General features: G+C 39.2%; 1 protein-coding gene across 3 annotated transcripts in view; it reads left to right on the top strand.

Moving 5' to 3' along the window:
- The window catches only part of arhgef28a (Rho guanine nucleotide exchange factor (GEF) 28a), a 379,030-nt gene extending 363,606 nt beyond the window's left edge, over positions 1 to 15,424 (top strand). For all 3 annotated transcript variants that reach the window (XM_072257921.1, XM_072257920.1, XM_072257923.1), the window contains 2 exons: positions 7,771 to 7,893; positions 10,454 to 15,424. In XM_072257921.1, coding sequence (XP_072114022.1) covers positions 7,771 to 7,893; positions 10,454 to 10,632 — 302 coding nt within the window. In that variant the 3' untranslated portion in view covers positions 10,633 to 15,424. The remainder of the gene's footprint in view (positions 1 to 7,770; positions 7,894 to 10,453) is intronic.
- The last annotated feature ends 10,591 nt before the right edge of the window (positions 15,425 to 26,015 follow it).

Raw genomic sequence — 26,015 nt, 5'->3', positions numbered from 1 at the left:
TAGTGGTTGAATACGTTGTGATTACCCCGAGAAAGACTACCATGGCCATGAAGCCTTGTGCGGGCACCTGTGTGCGCATGCGTGACTTGCACATGCATGTACGTGTCGATTTTTTTTTACAAATCGTTTTTGGAGATTCTGTTCGGGGGGGGGAGCGGGTGTTAATCACGACCAGAATATAAGTGATAAGTCATCTATGTCACTTATAAGTGGCTATTACACTCAATTTGGTTTCAAAAAGGGTTTATCTAACGAATTTAATATTAAACACACATTGCATATTTTCCTCACATGAATATAGTGATAAGTCAATTATAAGTCAATAGCATCATAACATTTTAAGTAATGTTTGGATATTAAACACACAGCACATATTTTCCCCATATGAACATATAAAATCATTGCAACACACCAATATCGCTGAATCAGTGGGAGCCCTGGGCTGAATACTTGTTTCCCTGCAACAAGACGGTGCCATCGAGGGGTGATGGGAGACAGCGATACTCGAAGGGGGTTCCTTATGTCCAGTCTATTCCGCAATTTAGTTTTCGTTGCATTCATTGCAGACATATGTTGGAAATGGAAGCAACATTTTCAGTGCTTTCATGGCTATCTCAGGATACTTAGCCTTGACTTTGATCCAGAATGCCAGCAGAGATGTTATGTCAAACATACTTTTCAGCCTGCCGTCATTTACAAGCTCGAGGAGTTGATCTTCTTCCCGCGCTGACATGGATGATGCGCACGTAATGACATCGCGTGCGTTCAAGTTCAACAGTGGGCGTGACAGGGAATGAGGAAAGGTGCAGCTGACTCATATCACCAAATCATATCGTTTCCTCGTGGCCTGGTAGCACATGCTTTGCGACCCGGTGGTTGGGGACCACTGCTTTAGAGAGTTGATCAGTTGTGATGTACTTGTGTCATGCCCAAAGCTGTCTGCCCTCTCTTCCACAGTCTGAAGAAAAGTCATTAACCTGAAATCTTACATCGATTTCTCTCTTCATAAATGCTGCCTGATCTGTGCATTATTTCTACCTGTACTCTTTTTTTCATGGCAGATTGGTTCACTGAGTGAGTTATGGGTATTTTTATGTGACAATCCTGAGTTAACTGTAGGGTTGCGTTGTCTAACCACAAACTAGATCGTTCTGTAAGACTGGTTTTCTAAAGGACATAGGACAACTCATTATTTTTATGACAAACTAGTAGTTGCATGGTTACCTATTTCCTTTATTCCAGACTCATTTGATTTAATTTAAGTGTACCAAATGCCATGCTGTGATTTGAACTTGTGTCTGGCCGTGGGATTACAAGTTCATTATTGTTACCATACCCTGTATATAAAGCACTGGAAAGATGTGTTCCAGATGAGTACTAGCATGAGGCAGATTATTCTCAGCATTACAGAGTGGGAGGTTGTGGCAGTGTCAGACCAGTACTCATTCAACTCCATGCAGATTAACTGTTAGCACTCCTCCCCCCTCTCTCCCCCATTGAACCACTGTTTCCCTTCACTTTTAATCCCTGTCATGCACTTTATTTGCTTATTTTTATGGCTGATGGAATTCTGGGAAAAATAGTTCTTATGTGCCTACATGTGATATATGACAGCTCAGAGCAACCATTCCAATAAATTATTAAACATAACTAATGATTAATTGACTGATAACTTGCAAGTGAACAGTTTGTGCCCTTCTGAAATTTACCTTGCTAAAACCTTTTGATTAATTTGCAATTTATTTTAGCTCTTAAGGTATATCCCAAGCTCTCCCTGTACACAGACATTAGCACAATATGGAAAAAAAGTTATAGTGAGGCAAAGACTTTATCGATCTGTCTTCCCTGAAGAGCCCAAGGCTAACCTTACTTAGTTCATCTTATCAGTGATAATGACACTAGAAACAGAAAAGCAAAGTGGACAAAAATTAAAAATTGCTGGAAAATGATAGACATGAAAGCAGAGATGATAAAAGAATACAACACACGCTCAGCAGGTCAGACAGCATCGGTGAAGCGGAATAAACAGTCATAATCCATGATGAGTGTCTTGGCCAGAAACATTAACTGTTTATTCCCCACCAAAGATGCTGTTGAGTTCATCCAGCATTCTGTGTGTATTGCAGAGTTTCGTGTGCTTATGATCAAAGAATGGGAAGAAGGAAATGAAAGCAGGGCCATAGGAATAAATGGAAATAGTTCTGATTGGATTACTCTACAGACAGCCAGAGCTGATTGGCTGAGTGCTCTCCTTCAATGCCATCATAACTGCTTGAATCCTGATTATTATCTGATAAATTTGGCTTGCAGTGTATATGTTTGGACTGTTGCTGATGAGAACTAAAGTCTTCACAGATATTTTCATAATTAACATCAAGACAAGGGGACAAAATATTTTCTGAAAAAGGATCCAGTGCTTTCTCTGCATATATGATGAATCAACTGTTCTCAGACTTCCAGCCAGATACAGGTTTTCTGTCAATATCTTCTCTGGGTAGTTTCCCAATGGCCGAAGAAGTAGTCACAATGAGTGAGATGCCATCTACAGATGCAGTAGACATTCTCCTGTATTGGTTTTGATTGATTTGGTCCATACAAGTTCCATGTGCTCCAGGGTGTGTGAAAGTGGCCTTTAGGCGTATCCACACAGGTGTCAGCTTGGTTTAGTTTGTATAATGCCACTCAACTCAAAGTTTGAGGGTGCAAGACTAATGCAAAGCATGAAGATAATGCTAATGCATGGGCCACAATCAAATGGACACTAAATCAACACCTTATCTATCTTTTGCAATAAATCATGCAGGAAATAGTAGATCTTAAGGAGCTTCTGAGAGATGTATAGGGATCCTCCTTTCTATAATACATAGTACATGCAACTGCTGGATCAGTTGTTCTCCTGTTTGAACTGTATTATCAGTGTGTAGTGTGAGTTATATATCAAATAAAACTAGGAGAATCTACAATACACTGATCTGACATACACTGAGCGGCCATTTCATTAGGTACCCCTGTACACCTGCTCATTCATGCAATATCTAATCAGCCAATCATGTGATAGCAACTCAATGCATAAAAGCATGCAAGCATAGTCAAGAGGTTCAACTGATGTTCAGAACAAACATCAGAATGGGGAAGAACTGTGATCTAGGCGTGGAATTATTGTTGGATACTGACAGGGTCATTTGTGTATTTCAGAAACTGCTGATTTCCTGGGATTTTCATGCCCAGCATTCTCTATAGAATTTACAGACAATGGTGCGAAAAACAAAGAAAAAAAATCCAGTGAGCGTCAGATCTGTGGGCGAAAATGCCTTGTTAATGAGAGAGGTCAGCAGAGAATGGCCAGATTGGTTCAAGCTCACAGGAAGAAGGAAATACCTCAAATAACCATGCGTTATTGCAGTGGTAGGCAGAAGAACATCTCTGCTCACACAACACATTGAACCTTGCAGTGGATGGGTTACAGCAGCAGAAGACCATGTACATACACCCATTGGCCTCTTTGTTAGAGACAGTGAGTACCTAATAAAGTGGCCACTAAGTGTATCTAAAAAAATTGTGTGCCAAGTTAAATCAAGTGTCATATTAGCTTCTAACTTTAGTATCTAATTTCATAAATCTACAAGGTACGATTCTTTCCATTTGATGTAGTTAATTCAAGAAGAATGTTTCTTTCTGCACAAGTGTTGTCTGATTTTCTGAGGAATTCAAAATGTCGTGCCTTTATTTCAGATTTCTTGCATCCTTATAGTTCATTTTTGCTTTGCTTACGTTTGCTTTTCCATTGTAATTCGTTCAGTAGGTTATGGTCACCTGCTGGTTCAAATATCTAGCTGTCCTAAACCACTTGAGGTGTTTGTGGATGTTGAGCAACTTGTCAGATATATAGTTAACTATCACTAGGAGACTTACTATCTGTTAACAATTTACTCCAGCCCAGTTGTAGCCTCTACTTTGTAACCCAGGATAATTCCTTTGGCAACCAATGGAGCTTTGCCCTCGACCATCTAATCAAAATAATTAAATAAAATCTGGACCATTTGGCAGTTACATTTCTTGAGAATTCGCAGTGATTGTTTTGATCCACAGTAAAATCAATACATGGGCTTTGTAGTCATATATCTCATCTCAGCAGCTTCTTCAAAGGGATAAAAATAAATTCCTATTCTGCTCACATACAGTGGCAAAGAACAGTACTATTTTTACACCTTGTGTAGATATCTGAACTGCACATTGATCAATAAAACAGCAACATAAAATGAAAGCGATCCAAAGAATTCACTGATAAATGAACACACAAGGGACAGAAATCAATGATGTTGCCTTTGAAACAATGAACCAAGGCTTAGCTGAATGCCTGAGACAGAAAATGATTTGAAGCCACAAACCTCACATTTGATGGTAGCTCCCATCAAGCAAGATCTACAATATGATAGATTTTATTCTTCAGCTTTCAATAGTCCAACATTTCAATTTTAGGTCCCTCAGAATGATTTTTTTCTCAAATATTATCTTCCTTAAATATGAATATTTTAATTGTAGGGCAGCGCAGTGGCACAAACATTAGTGCTGCTACCACACAGCTCGAGCAATCCTAACCGTGCGTGCTGTCTCTGTGGAGTTAACACCATCTCCCTGTGACTGCATGGATTTCATTGCTGATGCTCCAGTCTCTTGCCCCATCTAAGTATGTACTGCTTGCTTAACTGGTAACTGTAAATGACACATAGTATTGATGAATGATGGGAGAATCTGGGGGAATTGATGGACATCTGACAGAGAACAGGTCAGCAGACGGGGAATATCTGTTTTTATAACTGACTTGGATTCTATCTTCCTCTGATTTCTGATTATTTTAGGTGATATCAAGGTGATAACCAGAAGGTAATTCCATCATTGTTCTATAAAACTCTTCATTGCCACCATAAGGAGATTTCCTAATGGCTTGGTAATTTATAGTTGGAAGCTCTAAAGTATATTTTGAAATAAAAACAGAAAATGCTGGAAATTAACAATGTGTCAAGCATTATCTGTGGAAGGTTGATGAATAATGAAAAATAGGAGAAAATTGGAAATTGGGGTGTTTTGAGTTTCAAGGAAGCAGGATAGGGTGCAAGGGAAAAAGGGCAGAGAACAAGAATGACACAGACAGTGTTAGTGCTAGCAGTGTGAAGGTGGTGAAAGCTTGTTCATTTCTGCAGCTCTATTTGCAGTAGATACAAGCAGGTGAACAATACACAGGAAAATGGGAAAACGTGGCAGATTCGTGAAATACAAAACATCATAATTGCCAGAAAACTGAAATAAAAGAAAATGCAGCAAGTACCCAACAGGTCAAAGAGCAAATGTGGAGAAAGAATAGTGAGTTAACATTACTGGCTGTATTAGAAAATCTCCTGAATAAAGAGCCTTTGTTTTGGATTCTGATGATATGGGTTAAAATCCTGCTTTTACTATGTTTGCTGTTTGGTATCCATGTTTTTATCTTACCTATAGTTCAGCACCATTTTATCAATTGTTCAGAATTGTCAAGTTATTCTCTAGTTAAAACATTTTTAGATCCATGTTACATTTTCCTCTTTAAGCCAGCAATGACTATTAATTGTACACTACTCCAATTTAAACTACTAAGAATTAACAAGACTGCCACAGTTCCTTCCTTGTTTTTTCTGCAGTTACACTTTCTAAGTGATTATTTTGGATCATGCCTCGTAATGAAATGGTAGACTTTATTTAATACAATTACACTTCCTGACAGGATTCTGACCAGATCAGTGTACCACACGAAGATTTTAGATAAGATATGAAAAATGGTTGTTGTACAGTGTTAAGCTTTTAAAAAAATGAAATTAATTGCCATGGGAGTTCTTAGCAGTTTTCTTCATAAGATATTGGAAAATAAACTACTGTCAACGAGGGCATGATCAGTTTTCACTTAAGTGACTCTGGGCTGTAAAATTAGGGTTTTACGTTTATAAAACTAGCATAGTTATACATAATTATACTATGCTATCCTTATTGTTTCGTGAGGAGATAGTAAAATGGTTAGCATCATGATACAAAGATAATTAAGATGTTTATTAGTCATTCTATTATTTTTGAGTAGGGAATGGCTTTATTTCTTTTGGATTCTTTCATACATTGAGTTTAAAAATAAACAATGTTTATAAAAATGGAGTGCTCCTACATTTCAGTATAAGATGTCAGTGATACCTATATATTTCCGAAACATTTGAGAGAAAATACGATGGCACCCGATACTGAACATGAACTGCTACTACGTAGAAAAAGTGAAGAATACAGTCTGATAGTACAATTATTATACCATGGCTCAAAGATCATCACAATGAAATCCAGATTGATATGTCATTCACATCTGCTGGTTGCCTGCACAATAGGCACGGCAATTCTAAAGCAATACATTGTGTGATATGTTTGAGATGTGCTAACGTGATAAGGTGAGACTTAAATTCAATATTTTATTCAGTGATTCAGCTTTGGCAAGATAAATGTAACAAACAAATTAACAAAGAATTTCTTTGAACTCAGAAGCATTTTCTTAGAACTAATTGGCTGTGAATGATGTTTTAGCTACACAAGTTCAGGCAGGACTATGAAATATCAGATTGCAACTCAGAAGGGCATAGAATGGCCATTAGCAATTCTGTTTAAAGTATGTGCACAGAAAGGTTAATTTTATCCTCATCAAAAATAAGAACATTAAAGGTGGCAGATTGCTAAACCAATGGAAGAAAGGTTAAAAGAAATAAATTATAGTTGACCACCTTTTCTTTAGTTTTTAAGCTTCACATACTAGATGTAGACAGTGATGGTAAGACCAATATTTATTGTTTTTTTCTAATTGCCCTTGAGAAGGTGGCCTTGAGCTGCATTCGTTCCTTTGAAAGTATCCCCACAGTGCTGTTCAGTAGGGAATTCCAGGATTTAGACCCAGCAACAATATTAACAAGGCAGACTGCTGTGAAAAAGAAAACACAGGTGCTGGACGTCTAAAATAAAAGCAAAAAATGTCATTTTCATTTCATAATGGTGTGTGACATGATATTGACATTAGTGAATGACAGAGCAGGCTAAAAGTAGTCTCACACACACAATGCTGGAGGAACTCAGCAGGCCAGGCAGCATTTATGGTAAAGAGTACAGTCAACGTTTTGGGCCAAAACCTTTCAGTAGTCCTGATGAAAGGTCTTGACCCAAAACGGCAACTGTACTTTTTTTCCATAGACGCTGCCTGGCATGCTGAATTCCTCCAGCATTTTGTGTGGTGTATAGCTTGGATATCCAGCACCTGCAGATTTTTTCTTGTTTGTAAAAGTAGTGATTGGGTGCCTCCTGCTTTTAATTCATAGGTTCATGTATACATAGACCCATAAATGGCCAAATGACATGCTTGTGACAGCAGTAAAAGCAAGTTTGTTGAAATCACCACACTATATGCATGTATAAAAAATTACAAGGTGCCTATTAGTGAAGTTGAGTCGAGTCTGAATAGGTTCAAGAATCTACTTGACCTACATTTATTACATAGAGCAGAGTTAATGTATTAACAGCATTTTAATGGTGTCACCTTTTACAAGAGAGAAGTGTGATATGTCAGCTGTTGCATTAAATTTATTCTTTGATTATTTACTGAACGCATGGAAGAATTATTGTGCAAATACAATATATTGATGCTGGATAGAGGAAGAGGGTGCTTTAATTTTTACTAAAAGAAAAATAACATTACCTTGTCTCTATCATTGTTTATAGCTTCCTATGATCCATCCAATTACATAAGAGAAAAGATTTGCACAAAAGGAGATGATACTGAAAAAGCCAGTACTTCTTCAGGTCATGTGTTAATGGAACATCAAAGTTTCATTTTCCATTCAGGTACGTGACTCGCTTACAGTCTTTGCTAGTGTTACTGTCTAGGGAGGGGACAAATATTAGATCCTGCATTTTATTTCAATCTGGTCAATCCCTATTAGAAATTGTACACATATATGTGCCAGATGGGAATAGGTTGTCTCATATGTAGAGACACCTCCTCTGAATACAGAATGATTAGCCAGTTTTGCAAAGAAAACATTAAGAACTGAATTTATATAACATGTCACGATCTCTGAATGCCCTTGAATTATTTTTGTAGTACACTCACTGCTTTGATATATTAGATGAAGTAGTCAATTTTTACATGGCAAGCTTCTCTAATCAGATACAGTAAAACTCTGATAATTCACTATCTAACTATTTGGAGATCCTGCTAGTTCAACATCTGGCTCAACAGGTTACATTTGTTGTGCTTCCTTCTAATTTGCAAGGGCCTCAGTTTCTGCTCTCCCTTCCAACTCGCTGGCCCTGTACTTCCTCATTAATTTTCAACTGCACTCCCTTGAAACTTACCTTGTTCACTGAGAAACTTATCATGTAAGACAACCAATGTTCCAGACATACTAGATTAATGGAGTCTTGTTGATATTCATTTTAGTGATGACAATTGATAAACTTTCACTATGACATTGGAATAATATTAATAAAGTAGAGCGATAGGGTCTTATAGGTTCACCTGAGAGATCAGACAGACTCAGGTTTAATGCTTTTGGATCTCTGTTTAATTTCTGATCTTTAGGGTTCTTCTAGGTGTCAATAATGGTGAGCAGTCTTAATTTGAAGATTTCCATTTATTTAAGAGTACAAACAAACATACAAATACTAAGCAAACTAAATAAAGAGCTGAGAAATGATGCTGACGGGGAATTAATACTAAGTGGTGTATGGCAAAGGCATAAAGATGGTGCTTCTGAAAAATCTATCACTTTTATAGATAAGATAAAGAAAATCCCTTAGATAGTGATAAATTAGTTAATAGACTACATATCTAAAACAATTACATCCTGTGGGTAATGTGCTAGTACTTAGCCAATGAAAAATGAGAAAGGTGATAAACTGTTAGTTTATGCTTTCTTTCAGTGAGTGTGAAAAATACATGAGTTTCTTAAAAAGTACAGATCTCATAAAAAGTGTCATTAAAATAACAATGGTTTCCAGCAAAGCCTTGTCTGAAGGCTAGTGCTGGCAACCATGTTGGATTTCTTCCAGAGTATACTGAAGCTTTAGCATTGTGTTTTGTGTTCATGTCTCTTGACTTCTGTGGATCATGTAAAAGCTTAAAACATCTTTGTGTTCTTGATAATATCAAACTGAGAGAATGAGGAGGATGGAGGAATTGATTTTAGCTGTTGGTCAAGAATATGGCTTTGGGAATAACATAGTGATCCGCAAGCCCCTTTCTAAATTCCCGACCAGGTGAATAAACTCTCCTCATGTATCCAGCTGGGTACAGGTATCGATTATAACTGATGTTTCGATGAGAAACTCTGCCACCTTTGTGAGGGATTATGCCTGGGCATGTCTAGTCTGGTGGTATTTATACCCCCTGTAGTCCATCCCTCCTGATCGGTTAGTCCTCATCCAATCAGGTTTCTACTCTCCCATTGTGTTTACAATTGAATTCCAGTTCTTGCTTAGAGCGAGACCTTCATCTTTGTTAAAATTCTTTTCCTCTAGTTTTATTTCTATGGCTTCTTTTATTGGGTGGTCCCAAATGCCGTTGGCGTGGCACGGTAGTTTTGACTGAAAAGATGATCTAGGACGCAGTTCAGTTGGCACTTACAGGATTGCGTATACTTACGATGCGAATATTGGCCAGATGGGATGCACGGTGGAAACCTGTATCAAGGACCACAGGAGGTCTTTCTGTCTGGGTTATTTGGAGAAATCGGTGGTAACAGAACACCGCATTCACAACGGCCATAGGATTGACTTTGATGGCACAGAACTACTGTGCCACGCCAAAGTCCGAGACTTGTTCATCATATACGCCGGGGAAGCACTACTAGATCCTTTTCCTTACCAGGTGCCTACAGATTGATGGGAACTGCAAGTGCATAAAATTGGTCAGTGGGATGCCACTGTAAATAGATCACTGACATGTGTTAATGTTCCAGGAAGGAATCCCATTAAGCATGGGAGGGGGTTTGCTCAGTGCAGCAGAAGCCGAAGGTTTCCTCGTGTCCAGCTTTGTTATTCCTGACCCAAAAGGAAACTGTAAGAAAACTCATTACTGTACTTTTGTGGGTCTCTTCTCTTTTCCATTGACATGTCTGGTGAGGAAGCCTTCTAAGAGTTTGAAATGTTCAATCAGAATCTGATCTGAAAATTCTGTTTTAAGAAGTTCTTGCCAGGTTGATCAGGTAACATTATTCCATGCAATTTAGAAATGCAGTCAGCCAGATCAAGGAGAGTAGAAGTGGATAAGTCTTTTGTTGCATTTTAATTCGTTATTACCACCTCCTCCCCTGCAGCCTGGTTTCTGCCAGAGAGAATGGCTGAAATGAAGCCTTTGATCTCTGAAATTAGAACTTGAGTACTTATTTTTTTCTTTATACAGATCTGAACACCAAACAACCAGCCTTGTCTGTCCAGCAACCTGCTGCAAGTATTCTACGTCCATGGGGTTTGCAGTCACAAGAGGTGCAACACTTAGTTGAGGGGCCCTTGTTTATCCCACAAGAAAGAAAACATGGACAAGAGGATGAGGCAGAAGAGGAAAACATATTTTACTTCTGAACCTCTTTCATAATCAGCACTTTTAAGTCAAACTGGAACAACAGACCACCTTGACCTCTTGGTTGCATTCGGTTAAACGTTACAAGTACTGAAATCTTGCCGTAAATTCTTTACTAAGCCTTGTGGGTCCACAAATGCTTATAAACCTTGAAGTTTCATGAAATTTATTACACATTTCAGTTAGTGATAAGATTGAGATACATGAAATAATATATCATCTGTTATGTCATGCCAAATGAAACAGTTATAAATCAGAAATGACCATATCTAACTTGCATTCTTTTAATTTCAAGGACAGGTTTTGCGACTTTTCTAAAGTAAAACACTACCCTGCTTACTCAGTGTAAACTTTGTTTCCCGGGGCACAGTGGCCTCCCTTTATGCTGATGTCGTTTTATTTTATCAAGTCTGCTGCCTGTGGTTATTTAAGTTGTTTGGTATGATTTGCTATACTTAGCCATCTCAAAAGTTGGCTTTTGATTTCAGTTTGGTCATACCCTTCTTGAATATTGCATAAATATGCCTTCAGTTGTTTTCTTTTTGAGGTGTTGATTCAGTTAACCCAACTTTTTGTGCTGTTGTACCACACACTTGGAATGTAGCAATGTTCCGATGAGGAAGTACATTATAATCCACCAGATAGTTTTCACCAACACAAATATCTTAATCTATTGACATCTTAAGATGCTCTCTGTGAAGCCATTCAATATGTTGTGGAATTTGCCATTCCTCTGTGTATCCAGTGATTTTCTGGGTAATGTGATTCACCTATTCACTATCTTCCATATTAAAGTAGTAAAATCCAAATTACTACTTTTTCACTTTTGAGTCTGATTTGGTGATTATTATTGTCCAAGTTGTACTCAAGTTAAAAACACCAGATTATTAAAGAAAGATGCTACATTTATAAAGTCTCATTCATCCCCTCAGGCTGTCCAAAAAGCTTTATTGTTAGTGAAGTAGTAGGTCTCAGTTTAGCCACTGCTCTTTGATTTTTAACATTTTCTATACATGTCCTCCTCATAGTTTATGTAGTTCAAAGTTCACTTTGCCCTTTCGATAGTAATGTGATCAGAAATGTTTCTAACATACCTAGTGATATTATAGTACACTTCGGCTTGTTTGTTACCACTTTCTGAGACCTTCGTTTCATTGTTCTAGCTAAAGCCCTAACAACCTGCTATTTATTAAAAATTCTTGCTTCTGATTATCTTGTGGTTTCAGAAAATGTCCCACAAATGCCTCCAGATTTCCTCCTCCTGCTGTGACCTGCAGAAAATGCTGATTATTTTATACATACTCACCTCCTCAGTAAGTCTCATCACTTTGTCTCTATGCATGTTAAGTAGAAAGTACCACCTATTGGTACAATTTTTCAAACTAAAATCTTGCTTTGCATTTGTTCTGTTAATTATTTCTTATTTCTCATCATGTCCTTTGCTATTCTTAATATCTTCCCCTTCACTCACACATCAGGATTTGATGTGATCAGCAAACTTGTGCATGCATTTCTAAGTAGTTTTTGTCCGTTTTGCAGACAGTAATGGAGCAAGCACAGATCTTGGAGCACACTGCTCGTCGCCCCCTCCCTGCTGATGCAGCTCCAGGCACAGTGACCCTTTGTTTCTTCTGATTCAGCCAATTTCCACATCACTTCAGAAAATTGGCTGCCATTTAGAAGAATGTGCCCTTGAGTTTATTAACCTTTAAAACTGCCTACAGTTGTGTTTGCAATTCTTTGTTAAACTATTATTGATAGTAATCTCTGGTTCTGCTTATTCTCACTTTTTTAAAAAATGTTATGTTTTGTTGCACTTTTTTTTTCAAAATTACCAATGATGTTCATTACAAGAGTTTGGAATTTTATTGGATCGTACCTTCCCCATTAAACCTTCAGGGTAGCCGTGTTAATTCTGAACCTTATGGATCACAGTGTAAAGAGATGCACTGATGGCTAAGAACAGAAGTAAAAATCCAAAATGATATTCAGTTATATTGAAGTATCACCTCTATTTGTACTATGTATGGACTGGCTGACCAACATGATCACACATTACAGTTCTGTATTTGTTCAGCATTTTGTTTCAAAATCTATTACAGGAAGTGGCTTAATTGGACAACAGAGCAAATTAAGTCAGTACCACTGCCCATCTCTACCTCTATCTTCTAAGTGTTCCTTCCTTACAACCTACCTCTTTGACCAGTGTTTGTGTCATACGACCATAAGACATAGGAGCAGAGTTAGGCCATTCAGCCCATCGAGTCTGCTCTGCCGTCCCATCAGGGCTGACTTACTATCCCTCTCAACCCCTTTCTCCAGACTTCATTTCTAAAATCTTTTTATAGGGCTTGATTTTGTTAGGTAATACTTGGGGAAATGACTTGGGATATCTTAGCTATGTTAATGGTGCTGCATGAATCAGTGTTTTAATTATGAAGAGCAGTTGGTCAAAATTAATGGATACTTGAAGACTACATTGATTAAAACCACGCATTCACTCACTGTTTGGCCTATGAAATGTAAAAAAAAATGGCCATTTTGTCATAGTGGATGTACTATTGCATTTAAATTAAACTAGTGTCATGTAGATAAACAAACTGAAGAGCAATTTACAAGTGCATCTACTCACAAGAGCTCTTTACCCAGTTTGCTAACTGGCCTTCAAACCCAAACTATTATTAAATTGCCCAGGACCTTTGAAGTGAATCCTAATTACTTTAAGGGTTACATGTAAAATATCTTGATGCAAAATAATATTATTGATGAAAACCGGATTAAATGTGCCCTTACATATTCTATTTATCTGTAACCATTACAATCTAAAATAATGCTACATCATATTAATAATTCTTTTTAAAGTCATACAAATTGATTTTATTACCTGAAGAACGCTGCTATACTTATTTTGAATTCTAGTTGCTTTCTTAAACGAGACCCTTGTACTGAATGATCTGGAAGTGTATTTAGTTACATTAAGATGCATCAACAAATACAAATACCAGACACTAACAAGATCAAATCCTTGAATTTCTAAACCAGCCAACTTTAATTTGTTTGTCTAAAGATCAATTAACATCAGGTTCTATCATATGTTCTTTGCCAAAAAAGGGCAAGATAAATATCCATACACATCAGTGGTCACTGACTTTTAAGACTTCTAAGAGATAAAAAAAAAAGAATGAATAGCAATCCAAGTTGATAGTAATCCAATAATAATAGCAAATGATAACTTGGAAAGCTTAGTTTAGTCAGTGCAAAATAAGCTCAGTGAGATGCTGCCTGGCCTGCTGTGTTCACCAGCAATTTTTTTTATGTGTGTTGCTCAGTCTCACTGTTGTATTCTGTACTTCCAGTCAAAAGAGAAAGTCATTATGAGATTGTACTATACGTGCCTTTCTGGAATTGATAGAATAATGGGAGAATAGATGGAGATTGTGACTGATCTCCAGTTTAATGTCCCTCTAGTACAAATGTAAAGCAAGACTTTAACTTTTTGATATGCAGAGTCATGGCAGCACTATTGGTAACATGCCTGAAGTACTAACATCAACATTGTAAAGGAACCTTAGTGAGCATTTATGACAAGATTTAATCATAAGACAGAGGAGCAAAATTAGCCCATTTGGCTCATCAAGTCTGCTTTGCCATTCTTAACCATTCTGGTTTATTTATTATTCCATTTTTGACCATGACCATGTTAACTCCCAGCAGAGCAATCCTACCTGTTTAATTCCCTCTCATATTTTTTCAGTAATCTTACAATGTAATACCCTCACACACCCCCATTAATTTCCTATTTGGTCCTTTTTGCCACTTACCAATGGTAAAGGTAATTTACCTACTAGCGTGGTTGTGAAAGGTGGAGAGAAGCACCCAGGGGAACCTCAAAGACATGTGAGAAATGCAAACTCCATGCACTCAGCATCAACATCAGCTTCAGACAAACCCAAACTTGCAGAGTTGTGAAGCTTGTGTCTTGTACTAATCAACTTGTGAACATATCACATTGCACCTAGTATGGATTAATGTAAGCACATAAAGTTCAAAAAATAGATTTGCACAATGATAACTTTGTGAAACAATGTATAAATGAACTTTGTTTTCAATCTGTAGAAATTCAGAACTCAGAATGTGTCATTAAATTTCAAGCAGTGTTCTGATATATTCACCCCAATTCATTTTTAAGGGGATAGATAGCCCATCAAAGCCATCAACGACAAATCCATGGCTCATCAATTCAATACACAGTAAACATAAAACTATCCTAAAAGGGCTGTCAGCACCATGGTGTCACAGAATGGATCACAAACATTATTTCTTGCTGATGATGTAAAAATATTTTATAACTGGAAATTTAAATATACTCAAACTCCAAAACAAAGCCTCATCTAGAACATTATTTGAAGTGACAAATCATCACACTTGTTCAATTTTAGATTGCAATGTTAAGTGTGTACTGTTAATGAATCAAAGTATGTTTTAAAGAACTATACATATTTAACCAAACAAAGGCTATTTATACTGCTGTATACCTAGAACTGTAAATACTGAGGTGGATATATATTCATTAGCTTCCATTCCTTGCACTTTCAATGTTTAGAATTGTTGTTTTATTAAAGAAAGAAAATTGCAGAGCATTTATTTAAAAAAAATCTGAAAGGAAATTGTGCATCCAGTCATACGCTTCTTGCAAAAAGGATTATAACGAGTGTAATTATTACTTCTGTAAAAAGAATAATGATGAATTTTATAGAATCGCCCAAATGAACCTTGGTAATCTGATAGTTTAATAAAATCTGAATAGATGTTTTGGAGTGTATTGGTGCATTATTTCTAGTTAATGATTGAATACACTGACTTCTTGCATTCAGCTCATTGATGGGAAAAGAACCCAAGCTAATTTGCATCTTAGCTGCTTTTAAAATACAGAAAGTTGAACAAATAATTGAATGGAAAAAGTAAGTAGATTTCAGCAAAATCAAACAAAATCATCATTGGTGAAAGCTGACCTTTAAATCTGTCTGGTTATTATGTGTTAAGTACTAATTGGGTGCAATTAATCATTCTGAAAGAAGGTAATTATGTCAATGAACTCCTTATCGGCAGGAAAGATTGAAAACTTAATTAGTTTAAGAAGTAGTCCACCAAGGGCCATCAGACATTGATCACAATAAGTGGTAGATGGTTTATCTGTGCCTAGTGTTTCATTTTAAATATGTGTCACTAAGTACTGTACACAATTCATTCTGTTTATTTTGAAGTAAATTGGATGGTTGTTTTATGTTTGACTAAAATACTTCTCTCAGGCAGTTGGTAGATACCCACAATGCATTTCCTCTTTTCCTTTCTGCTAGGGGCACCATGGTAGCATGGTGGTTAGTGCAACACTATTGCAGCTCGGGGCGTTGGAGTTCAGAGTTCAATTCCAGCATAAGAACGTTTGTACATTCTGAATTTGATTTTACTTAAATTTCTGAATTTGAATTTATTTAAATCTTACATCCGTCTCACAATATGCGGGAGTGAAAGTCTTTGCATTATGACTCCGTCGTAATGTACAGATGTGTGAATTTATAAGTCTAATGGCTTGTAGAAAGAAGCTGTCCCATAGCCTGTCAGTCCTGTCTTGAATGCTGCGGTACCATTTGCCAGACGGAAGCAGCTGAAACAGTTTATGGTTGGGGTGACTGGTGTCTCCGTTGATCTTCCAGGCCTTCGTTATGCACCTGCTACTGTAATTGTCCTCAGTGGAGGGAAGTTCACATCCACAGATGTGCAGGGCTGCCCGTACCATTCTCTGCAGTGCCCGGCGATCAAGGCTGGTGCAGTTCCTGTACCAGGCAGTGATACAGCCAGTCAGGATGATCTCAATGGTGCCCCTGTAGAAAGTCTTGAGGATTTGGGAGCTCATGCCAAACTTCTTCAGTCGCTTGAGGTGGAAGAGATGCTGCTGTGCTTTATTTTTTTGCCACACAGCCAGTGTGTATGGTCTAGGTGAGATCTTCAGTGGTGTGTATACTGAGGAACCTGAAACTACTCACCCTCTCAACCACAGCCCCATTGATGTTGATTGGGATGAGTCTGTCTCCATTTCTCCTGTAATCGACAACCAGCTCTTTTGTTTTTGATATCGAGGAAGAGGTTGTTATCCTGGCACCACTGGTATAGAGTATCTTCTCTTCCCCATTGAGCCAAGGTATGGGCATCATTATCACCATACACCAGCATCGTAACCTCTGAGCCAGCCTCCTTCACAGCTAAGACATTGATACTATCATAGCTAAACAATAACTAATGTCATCTGATGCTTGCTCATGTATTAATGTTAGGGTTATTGTATAACATTGTAGTATAGGATCGCTAACTAATCCTTAACTAATTCTGCATATGGACAACTAAATATAAACACCTCAACCGCAGTTATAATTGAAACCAGACCCCTTGTCAATCAGTGGCAGTTAATGGATTTCATTGCTCCCAGCTTCTTTTACCTGTCAAATCATTTTGGGTATCTCTCAAAGAGGTCTAATAGTGCACTGATATTATTGGTCAGATAATACTAATTTTAAAACAGTGGTCTCTTCATGAGGTGCTGTGTTGCAAAAGGATGACCAGCTCAATCATGCCCATGGTAGTATCTTCGCAACAGCATAATCCAATTAGCCCCACTTGCCATTAGCTCCAATTATGTCTCTTTAACAAGCTGACTCTTTTCAGATGGCAGGAACCTTTCCATATCTGTTTCCTTTTTGAAACTCTTAAATTTTCTGTTTGGCCACCTGCACTGGTAATTTGTTCCATATGTCATTTGGCCTTGTGCTTGAAGTATGAACACTGTTCCTCTGGGACCTGGACTTTAATCTAGTCCTCCCATATCCTCCTCCAGACATCTGCAGCACACCTCTCAGATGTTGCCATATGAAATAACTTCAGGTCAGTCCTTGGTGTGCACAGAGCTAAGCCACATGCCTTCTCAAAATTTCATACTGGTTCATAGAGAGAAATTACAAATAAACCAGATGTGGAGAATTGGAAATTCTACATCTATCAATGAGTTAATACTGAGAGGAGAACAACATCAGAATAAATCTCCAAAAAATAACAAATCTAAAGTGTATCATTTTTATGCATCATGTAAAAGATCAAAGTTTGAATACAGTTCATAAAATGTCCTCTGTACATTAAACTTGTTTTTGGAGCACAACATTTTAAAAATAATTTGATCACAATGGCAATTATGCTTGGAACGGGGTGGCCTGGTAATATTTAGTAATGGTTATACCATCAACTGAAACATCTTCCATGACTGAAGAGGTAGCTTCAATAACAAAGAAATGCTTAATTCAAATGAAGTCATATCAAATTATTCATTGTATCTGGTACTTGGTTGTCGACGGTCAATCTTTATGTCCCACTACTGTTCCAAAGCTCACCTAATAATAAAAAAGGGATAGTTTATGAAAAAAAATGCATGTACGCTGGGAATGATGATTGGCTGGATATGGTGTGGATCAGCAACCAAGCTGTTGTGGACTTGTTCACCCATTCTCATTTTGCCTTCTTCCAGGAGCACCTGGCTCTAAGATTATTACAGCCATGGTCCCAAACTGGGAAAAAAAAGGACTTCTATCTGTCCATACAGTATGGAAATTTCTGGCAGGTTGGTATTGCTTGATTTCCATGGCATGCCAGGCAGTCTCAGTGGACATTTTGGGCCGAGACCCTTCGGCAGGACTGGAGAAGAAAAAATGAGGAGTAGATTTAAAAGGTGGGGGAGGGGAGTGAGAAACACAAGGTGATGGGTGAACCTGGAGGGGGAGGGATAAAGTAAAGAGCTGGGAAGTTGATTGGTGAAAGAGATACAAGGCTGGAGAAGGGGGAATCTAATGGAAGACAGAAGGCCATGAAAGTAAGAAAAGGGGGGAGGAGCACCAGAAGGAGGTCATGGGCAGGCAAGGCAATAATGTGAGTGAGGGAAAAGGGGATGGGGAATGGTGGGGGAGGGAGAGCAGGAGAACATTACCAGAAGTTTGAGAAATTGATGTTCATGCCATCAGGTTGGAGGCTACCAGACAAGGTGCTGTTCCTCCAACCTGAGTGTAGCCTCATAGTGACAGCAGAGGAGGCCATGGATTGACATATCAGAATAGGAATGGGAAGTGGAATTAAAATGGGTGGCCACTGGGAGATCCTGCTTCTTCTGGTGGATTGAGTGTTTGTGCTCAGCAAAGTGGTCTCCCAATCCACATCCAGTCTCATTGATACACAGGAGGCCACAGCGGGAGCACCAGACACAGTATATGATTCCAACAGACACACAGGTGAAGTGTCGCCTCACCTGGAAGGACTGTTTGGGGCCCTGAATGGTAGTGAGGGAGGAGGTGTAGGAGCAGGTATAGCACTTGTTCCACTTGCAAGGATAAGTGCCAGGAGGGAGATCAGTGGGGAGAGACGAATGGACAAGGGAGTTACAAAGGGAGCGACCCCTGTGAAAAGCAGAAAGTGGGGAGGGGGAGGGAAAGATGTGCTTGGTGATGGGATCCTGTTGGAGATAGCGGAAGTCCGGATGTGGAGGCTGGTGGCATGGTAGGTGAGGACAAAAGGAACCCTATGCCTGGTAGGGTGGCAGGAGGATGGGGTAAGAACAGACGTGCGTGAAATGGAAGAAGTGTGGTTGAGGGCAGTATTGATGAAAGAGGAAGGGAAGCCCCTTTTTTCGAAAAAGGAGGATATCTCCTATGTTCTGGAATGAAAAGCCTCATCCTCCACATACTCAGAGCAGATGCGGAAGAATTGAGAGAAAGGTATTGTGTTTTACAAGTAACAGTGGCAGGAGGTATAACCCAAGTAGTTGTGAGAGTCTGTGGGTTTATAATAGACATCAGTAGATAAGCTGTTTCCAGAGATAAAGACAGAGAGATCGCGAAAGGGGAGGGAGAGGTGTCGGAAATGGACCAGGTAAACGTGAGGGCAGGGTGGAAGTTGGAGGCAAAGGAAGCTGGTGGAAAAGGATGACAGATTTCTTTTCTTGAAAGAATATTTTTTAAGAATTATAAAAATTCTGGAAAGTTCATAGTTGCCGTTACAGACTTTTTGAAATTATAGAACATTGGCTGTTTTTGACGAGATGCAGAGGTGAGACAGATTATCTCTGCTCCTGATAAGAGACACATTTGACTGAATGTGTTTTTCAGGAGACCTTATAAAATAAAATCAAGAGGGCAATGTTTGATTGACTGATAAGATCAATCATTGTCAGCTTCTTTGCTCTATAAAGAGATCAGAAGAAGAGATTTTCACTAATGATTCAGAGTAGTCTATTCCATTTGCAACTTCTGGGATAACCAGCAACAAGTGCCCAGCTACAGGAAAACCTTACCAACTTTTAGGCAAATAACTGGCTTGTACTAAGTAATGACTATCTCAGCTAATGGTCTAACCACCCTCAGTGATATTCATCAAGATTAGAAACATTTCCCATTGATTCTGTCCCATCCTGTGAACAGAAACTTGCCTGTATCAGGTATATAAGTTCTGAAGCTACAAGTGCACTTCAGAGACTGTGTACCCAATAGCGGTAGTGACTCAGTTCACAATCCCCTAAACCAAATCTATTGCCTGTAATGAACCAGTAGAAACATGCCTAGATGATCTCTTGTCTACAGCTCCAACCACACTCTAGCTCAACACTTTGATTAGCAGTCAATTCACTATATGTTCCTCCTTCAGGAACGATGATTAAAAATTGTGCTATTGACAAATTCAGCAGCAGCATCTTGCCAAGGTTTCTTTGACAGCACCCTTTAGTTCTGTAACTCTACTACCTAAAAGGACCAGGATAGCAGGTGTATGTGGAAACCACTACCACCTTCAAAACAGGCACAATCTTGAACTGGAAATTCAAAGCATCTGCAGAATTCCCATTGTTTCCTGGAAATTCAAAGCCAAACTTCTATCATTGCTGAGCTAAAGTCCTGAAATTACAGATCTAAAAATGCTCTGGGAGTACATTTATCACTAAGCTGGTAACAATTCAAGAAGGTGGCTCAAAGGCAACTGAGGACGAGGATGAGCAATAAATGCCAACACGAGGAAGTGTGCAGATGCTGGAATTTCAAGCAACACACATCAAAGTTGCTGGTGAACGAAGCAGGCCAGGCAGCATCTCTAGGAAGAGGTACAGTCGACGTTTTGGGCTGAGACCCTTCATCAGGACTAACTGAAAGAAGAGCTAGTAAGAGATTTAAAAGTGGGAGGAGGAGGGGGAGATCCGAAATGTTAGGAGAAGACAGGAGGGGGAGGGATGGAGCCAAGAGCTGGACAGGTGATTGGCAAAGGGGATATGAGAGGATCATGGGACAGGAGGCCCAGGAAGAAAGACAAGGGGGAGGGCAGGGAAAAACCAGAGGATGGGCAAGGGGTTTAATGAGGGGGACAGAGGGAGAAAAAGGAGAGAGAGAAGAAGAATGTGTGTATATAAATAAATAATGGATGGGGTATGAGGGGGAGGTGGGGCATTAGCGGAAGCTTGAGAAGTCAATGTTCATGCCATCAGGTTGGAGGCTACCCAGACGGACTATAATGTGTTGTTCCTCCAACCTGAGTGTGGCTTCATCTTTACAGTAGAGGAGGCCGTGGATAGACATATCAGAATAGGAATGGGACGTGGAATTAAAATGTGTGGCCACTGGAAGATCCTGCTTTAATAAATGATGGGTTTGTCAATGATAACAATCCTGTGAGTAAGTTAATGTGGGTGATTTTCTGCTGAGCATGAATTGCAGGACCATTATTTTTGGTGTGTGGCACCAGATTTAAAAAGTGATAGGGGCCTGTCAAGACTTTCTAAGGACCTTGAGATAATTTGGGTTATTAGCCAACTGGCAAGGGTCAATAAAAAGAAATTAGGTTTAAGTGGCGTGGCTGTTGTGGGAATGGCTGTAGTGTGAGTGGGATAGAGTTAGAGTTGGGAACTGAAGCTTTGGCTTAAGAGCTTCAGCAAGGTAGCTCGGTAGCATAGCAGTTAGCACAATGCTTTACAGATACAGTGCCAGCTGTAAGATCGGGGTTCAAATTGTGCCACTGGCTGTAAGGAGTCTGTACATTCTCCCTGTGACCATGTGGGTTTTCTCTGGGCGTACCGGCATCCTTCCATATACAGTTGTCTTGTGATTGTGTTCAAGAGCCATAAGGTAATGTCGCAACTCTGTAAAACCCTGGTCAGATCAAACCTGGAATGTTGTGTTTGGTTCCGGTCGCCTCATTATGGGAAGGATGTGGCAGCTTTATAGAGGGTGCAGAGGAAAACTACTAGGATGCTGCCTTCATTAGAGAGCATGTCTTATGTGGATAGGTTGAGTGAGCCAGGCCTTTTCTCTTTGGGGGGAAAGAGGATGAGAGTTGACTTGATGGAATTGTATAAGATGATAAAAGGCATTTAGAGTGGATAGCTAGTGCCTTTATCTCATAAATAGCTAATATGAGACTGCATAATTTACAGAGATTAGAGGAAAGTATAGGGGCAGATCACAGGTAGATCTTTACAGTAGGTTGGTAGGTTAATTGGTGCGTGGAGCATCTTGCCAGGTGGTGGTGGGGCAGATACATTAGGGACAGTCAATAATTTCTTAGATAGGCACATGAATGAAAGAAAAATGAAAGCTACTTGGGAGGAAAGCATTAGATGAACCTTGGAGTAGGTCAAAAGGTTGGCTCAATATAGGCCAAAGGAGATATAACGTGCTTTACTGCTCTATGTTCTATATTCTGTGCCGATCATCTCTAAAATTCAATGTTGACCTAATTTTTATTGCCACAACTTTATTTCTATCCAGTTCCTTTAATTTATTTACTTGGCTACAGTGCAGTCTCTTTAACTACCAAAGACAATCTCTCTTGATCAATCAGCAAATATGTTTCCTACCAACTGTTCTCTCTGCTTCATCACTAGAATAGATGGGGATGGAATGAAAGAAACTGATGATTATAAAATCAATTGTCAGTTTTTTTATATTGGTGGCATATTAAAGGTTTTATACTGTCAACATGTATTTAAATTTTGTTGTGATTCCTGTCACAAGTCAAGACAGGATGCTCAAGGGAAAATCAGGAGGAGCATTTAAGAAAACAAATGAATTCCAGCAGCCTAGCTGGTCCGCCTACGTTGATGTTTCAGCCTGTCCTGTGGGCAAGCCAAGGAAACGTTTGGAATGAGAAATGTGGATTAAAAAATTCCAAACTAATTGTAATTCATATAAAAGTGTTTCTTCACTGTATGAAACTTTAGACTATATTTTAAAATCAAAATGTGAAGGTCACTTCAACTGACATTTTAAAAATTTATTTATTGAGATACAATGCGTTATAGGCCCTTCCAGCCCTTCTATCCGTGCCACCCAGCAGTCCCCCAATTTAATGCTAACCTAATCATGGGACAATTTACAATGACCTGTTAACCTTCCAACCGGTACGCCTTTGGACTGTGAGAGGAAACTGGAGCACCTGTAGGAAACCCACATGGTCATAGGGAAAACGTAAAATCTCCTTAAAGGCAGCAGCCGAAATTAAACCCATTCCTCAAGAATGAAGCTCATTGCATCACTTTCTAAAGATTTAAAATTTTAAAAGTAGAGATGTTTCTAAATTCAAAACAAATCAGTAGATAATATTGTTAAGTTCTGGAAGAATAGAATCCATACTTATGTAATACACAGGCTTGTTCCAAAATTCCCAAGGTTTGGGAGAATTTAGCCATCGTAAGCCATTTAGTGCCAACATACAAGTCACAGCCAGTGTAGAGCTGGAAAGTCTGAACAAGACTAAAATATTGCTATGGTGATGCCTCAGCATGGCTTTGGATCCTATAGATGAGAATTTGGAAGTCGGAGGCAAAATAGGTTTGGAACTCAATCTCAATAAGCAGTGGTACAGGATGAACAGAATTTTGAATTTAGCATTATTTAAGGAGAATTGAGATGAATAACCGCCTAGGTGACCTTTGGACAAGTTGACAAAGGCAGGGTTTCAGTAGTAACTGGACTGAGACAGAATTAGTACAATATTACGATGGTGAAAAAGGCTGGTGATTGTGGGCGTTTGTTGGGGACTGCAAGCTCAGCTCAGCCTCAGATGGGTTGTTGATCTTGCGGACTAGCACAATGGACAGAGGGATTAGAACTTTTTGTAAGGGTATGGTAGCTTAGAGACTGAAAATAATTCAAAGATTGAATTTATATTTAGTATCAAAGAATATATATACTATACAACCTTGAGATTTGTCTGCTTACAGGCAGCCACAAAGCAAAGAACCTGAAAAAACCCAAATAAGAAAAAATAAAGACCAATACTGAATGCACAGAGAAAGAGAAAAAACACAAATCATTCAAACAATAGAAAGTGAGCAACAGCATTCTGAAGCAACTAGAGTCCTTAGATCCAAATCCCTGGAGTAGCCTGGAGTTGGCCCAAAACTTTGGTCTCTGTTCATCATATTAGCAGGGTAAATCACGGCGAAGCTTGCAGACACAAAGCACAGCAGACGGGGCAGACTCTCCACGGAGAGAGGAGTGAATATGACAGGAGAGTGAGCGAAATTGGCTCCAGTCCCGACACTGTACCTTTCCTGTCTATCGGTGTCGGCATTTAAATTGTCCAAGCAACGCATTGTGCTTTGCATTAGGAGCTGGGCTCTGCCACAGCGAAATGCTCAAGGCCTAGACCATGCCACCCATCCCAAAACTGTTCTCAACTTCTCCAAATCGGCTTGGCGCTTAGAGTGATCCAACCTCACACCCAGGTAGGTCGGGTGGGCATCAAAACTCCTCTGCCTCGACTCCTCTCTGCAAATCACTCACTCCAACTCCATCTGTGTTGATTTTGCAACACACCAGCATGGCTCATCCCTCGAATCCACTTCACCTTCGCTCACCTCTTCATTATTTCTGGTGATAGTTTACCACAATTTCCTTCAGAAAAGGTGTTATTAGTAATGTTTTTAGTCAAATTTCTTGCCTTTTGAACCACCAGTAAACTGTCACTCACCTTCAGTAGCACCTTAAACCGGATAACTTCTCAATTCAGCCATAACTAATTGCAAAATGTCAGTCAAGCAATGTAATGGTTAAATGAATTGATGGGGAGACAGAGTGGGTGTCATTGGAATTCATATGGAATCCAAGTCCTCTCAGCAGATACAAAAGGATAACATACACTTGGCAAAGGTGCCCAGGCAAAGGATAAATCCATGGATAACTCTGGAGGTAACGGAGCAAGGCAGAAAGAGAATAATTCTATTTATGTCACCAACGACAGATGTATTATAGAAAGCATTCTAACTGGTTGTATCGTTGTCTGGTGTGGGGTGGAGGATGGGAGCTACTGCACAGGATTGAGATAAGCTACAGGGAGTTGTCAGATTAGTCAGCTCCATCATGGACACTAGCTTTTGTAGTATCCAGGACATTTTCACGGAGCAATGCCTCAAAAGGGTGCATCATTAAGGACTCCCATTACCCAGGACATACCCTCTTCTCATTGCTACCATCAGGAAGGAGGTACAGGATCTTGAAGGCACACACTCAACAATTCAAGAACAGCTTCTTTCCCTCTGCCGTCTGATTTCTGAATAGACCTTGAACTCATGAACACTACCTCACTACATTTTCTTTGTTCCTCTTCTTGCACTACTTAGTAATTTAACTTCAAAAAAATATATAGTTCTATAATTTACAGTTTTTATTAATATTTATTGCAATGTATACCCGGCTGGTGGAGTAATGGCATCAATGCCGGACTTGGGACGAAAGGTCCCGTGTTCGAATCCAGCCGGCTCCCCTGCACACTTTCCATCCGTACTGGGTTACAAGCTGGTGATCTCTTTGGAAACTCACCTGGCAGAAGGCAATGGCAAAAGCAATGTAACTATGTTCCCCACTATGTCAGAGAGGCGTGGAGGGAAATCGTCCGCTAACTGGAGAAACTCCAGATGCGATGCACCTTTCCTATTGCAATGTACTGCTACTGCATAACAACAAATTTCATGACATACAGCATGCCAGGAATATTAAACCTGATTCTGATTCAGATTTACTGCAGATACATGATTGAATAAATATGCCATCGAGGGAGGACAATTAACTTGAGCTGAGCAGTGGAGTAATATTGAAGCAAGATGATGTGTATGAGTGTGTAAGGGCTGTGAAGAGGCTGCTGAGGGCAAGAAGAGATGATACATCATGTTGAGGTTACAGTGGGTATCATTTGTAAATTTGGCTAGGACCTTTCAGAACTGAACAGATTCATGCAGGACAGCAGAGGTAAAAAGACCTACATTTTTGAGGCAATGGTAAAGATTGGAGGAACAGTGGTGATGGGGCAGTGATCT

This window comes from Mobula birostris, chromosome 5 (assembly GCF_030028105.1).
Source record: "Mobula birostris isolate sMobBir1 chromosome 5, sMobBir1.hap1, whole genome shotgun sequence".
In the NCBI taxonomy this organism is placed as follows: Eukaryota; Metazoa; Chordata; class Chondrichthyes; order Myliobatiformes; family Myliobatidae; genus Mobula; species Mobula birostris.
Note: the sequence above shows the minus strand (reverse complement) of the source record. Positions and strands in the feature narration are given on the sequence as shown.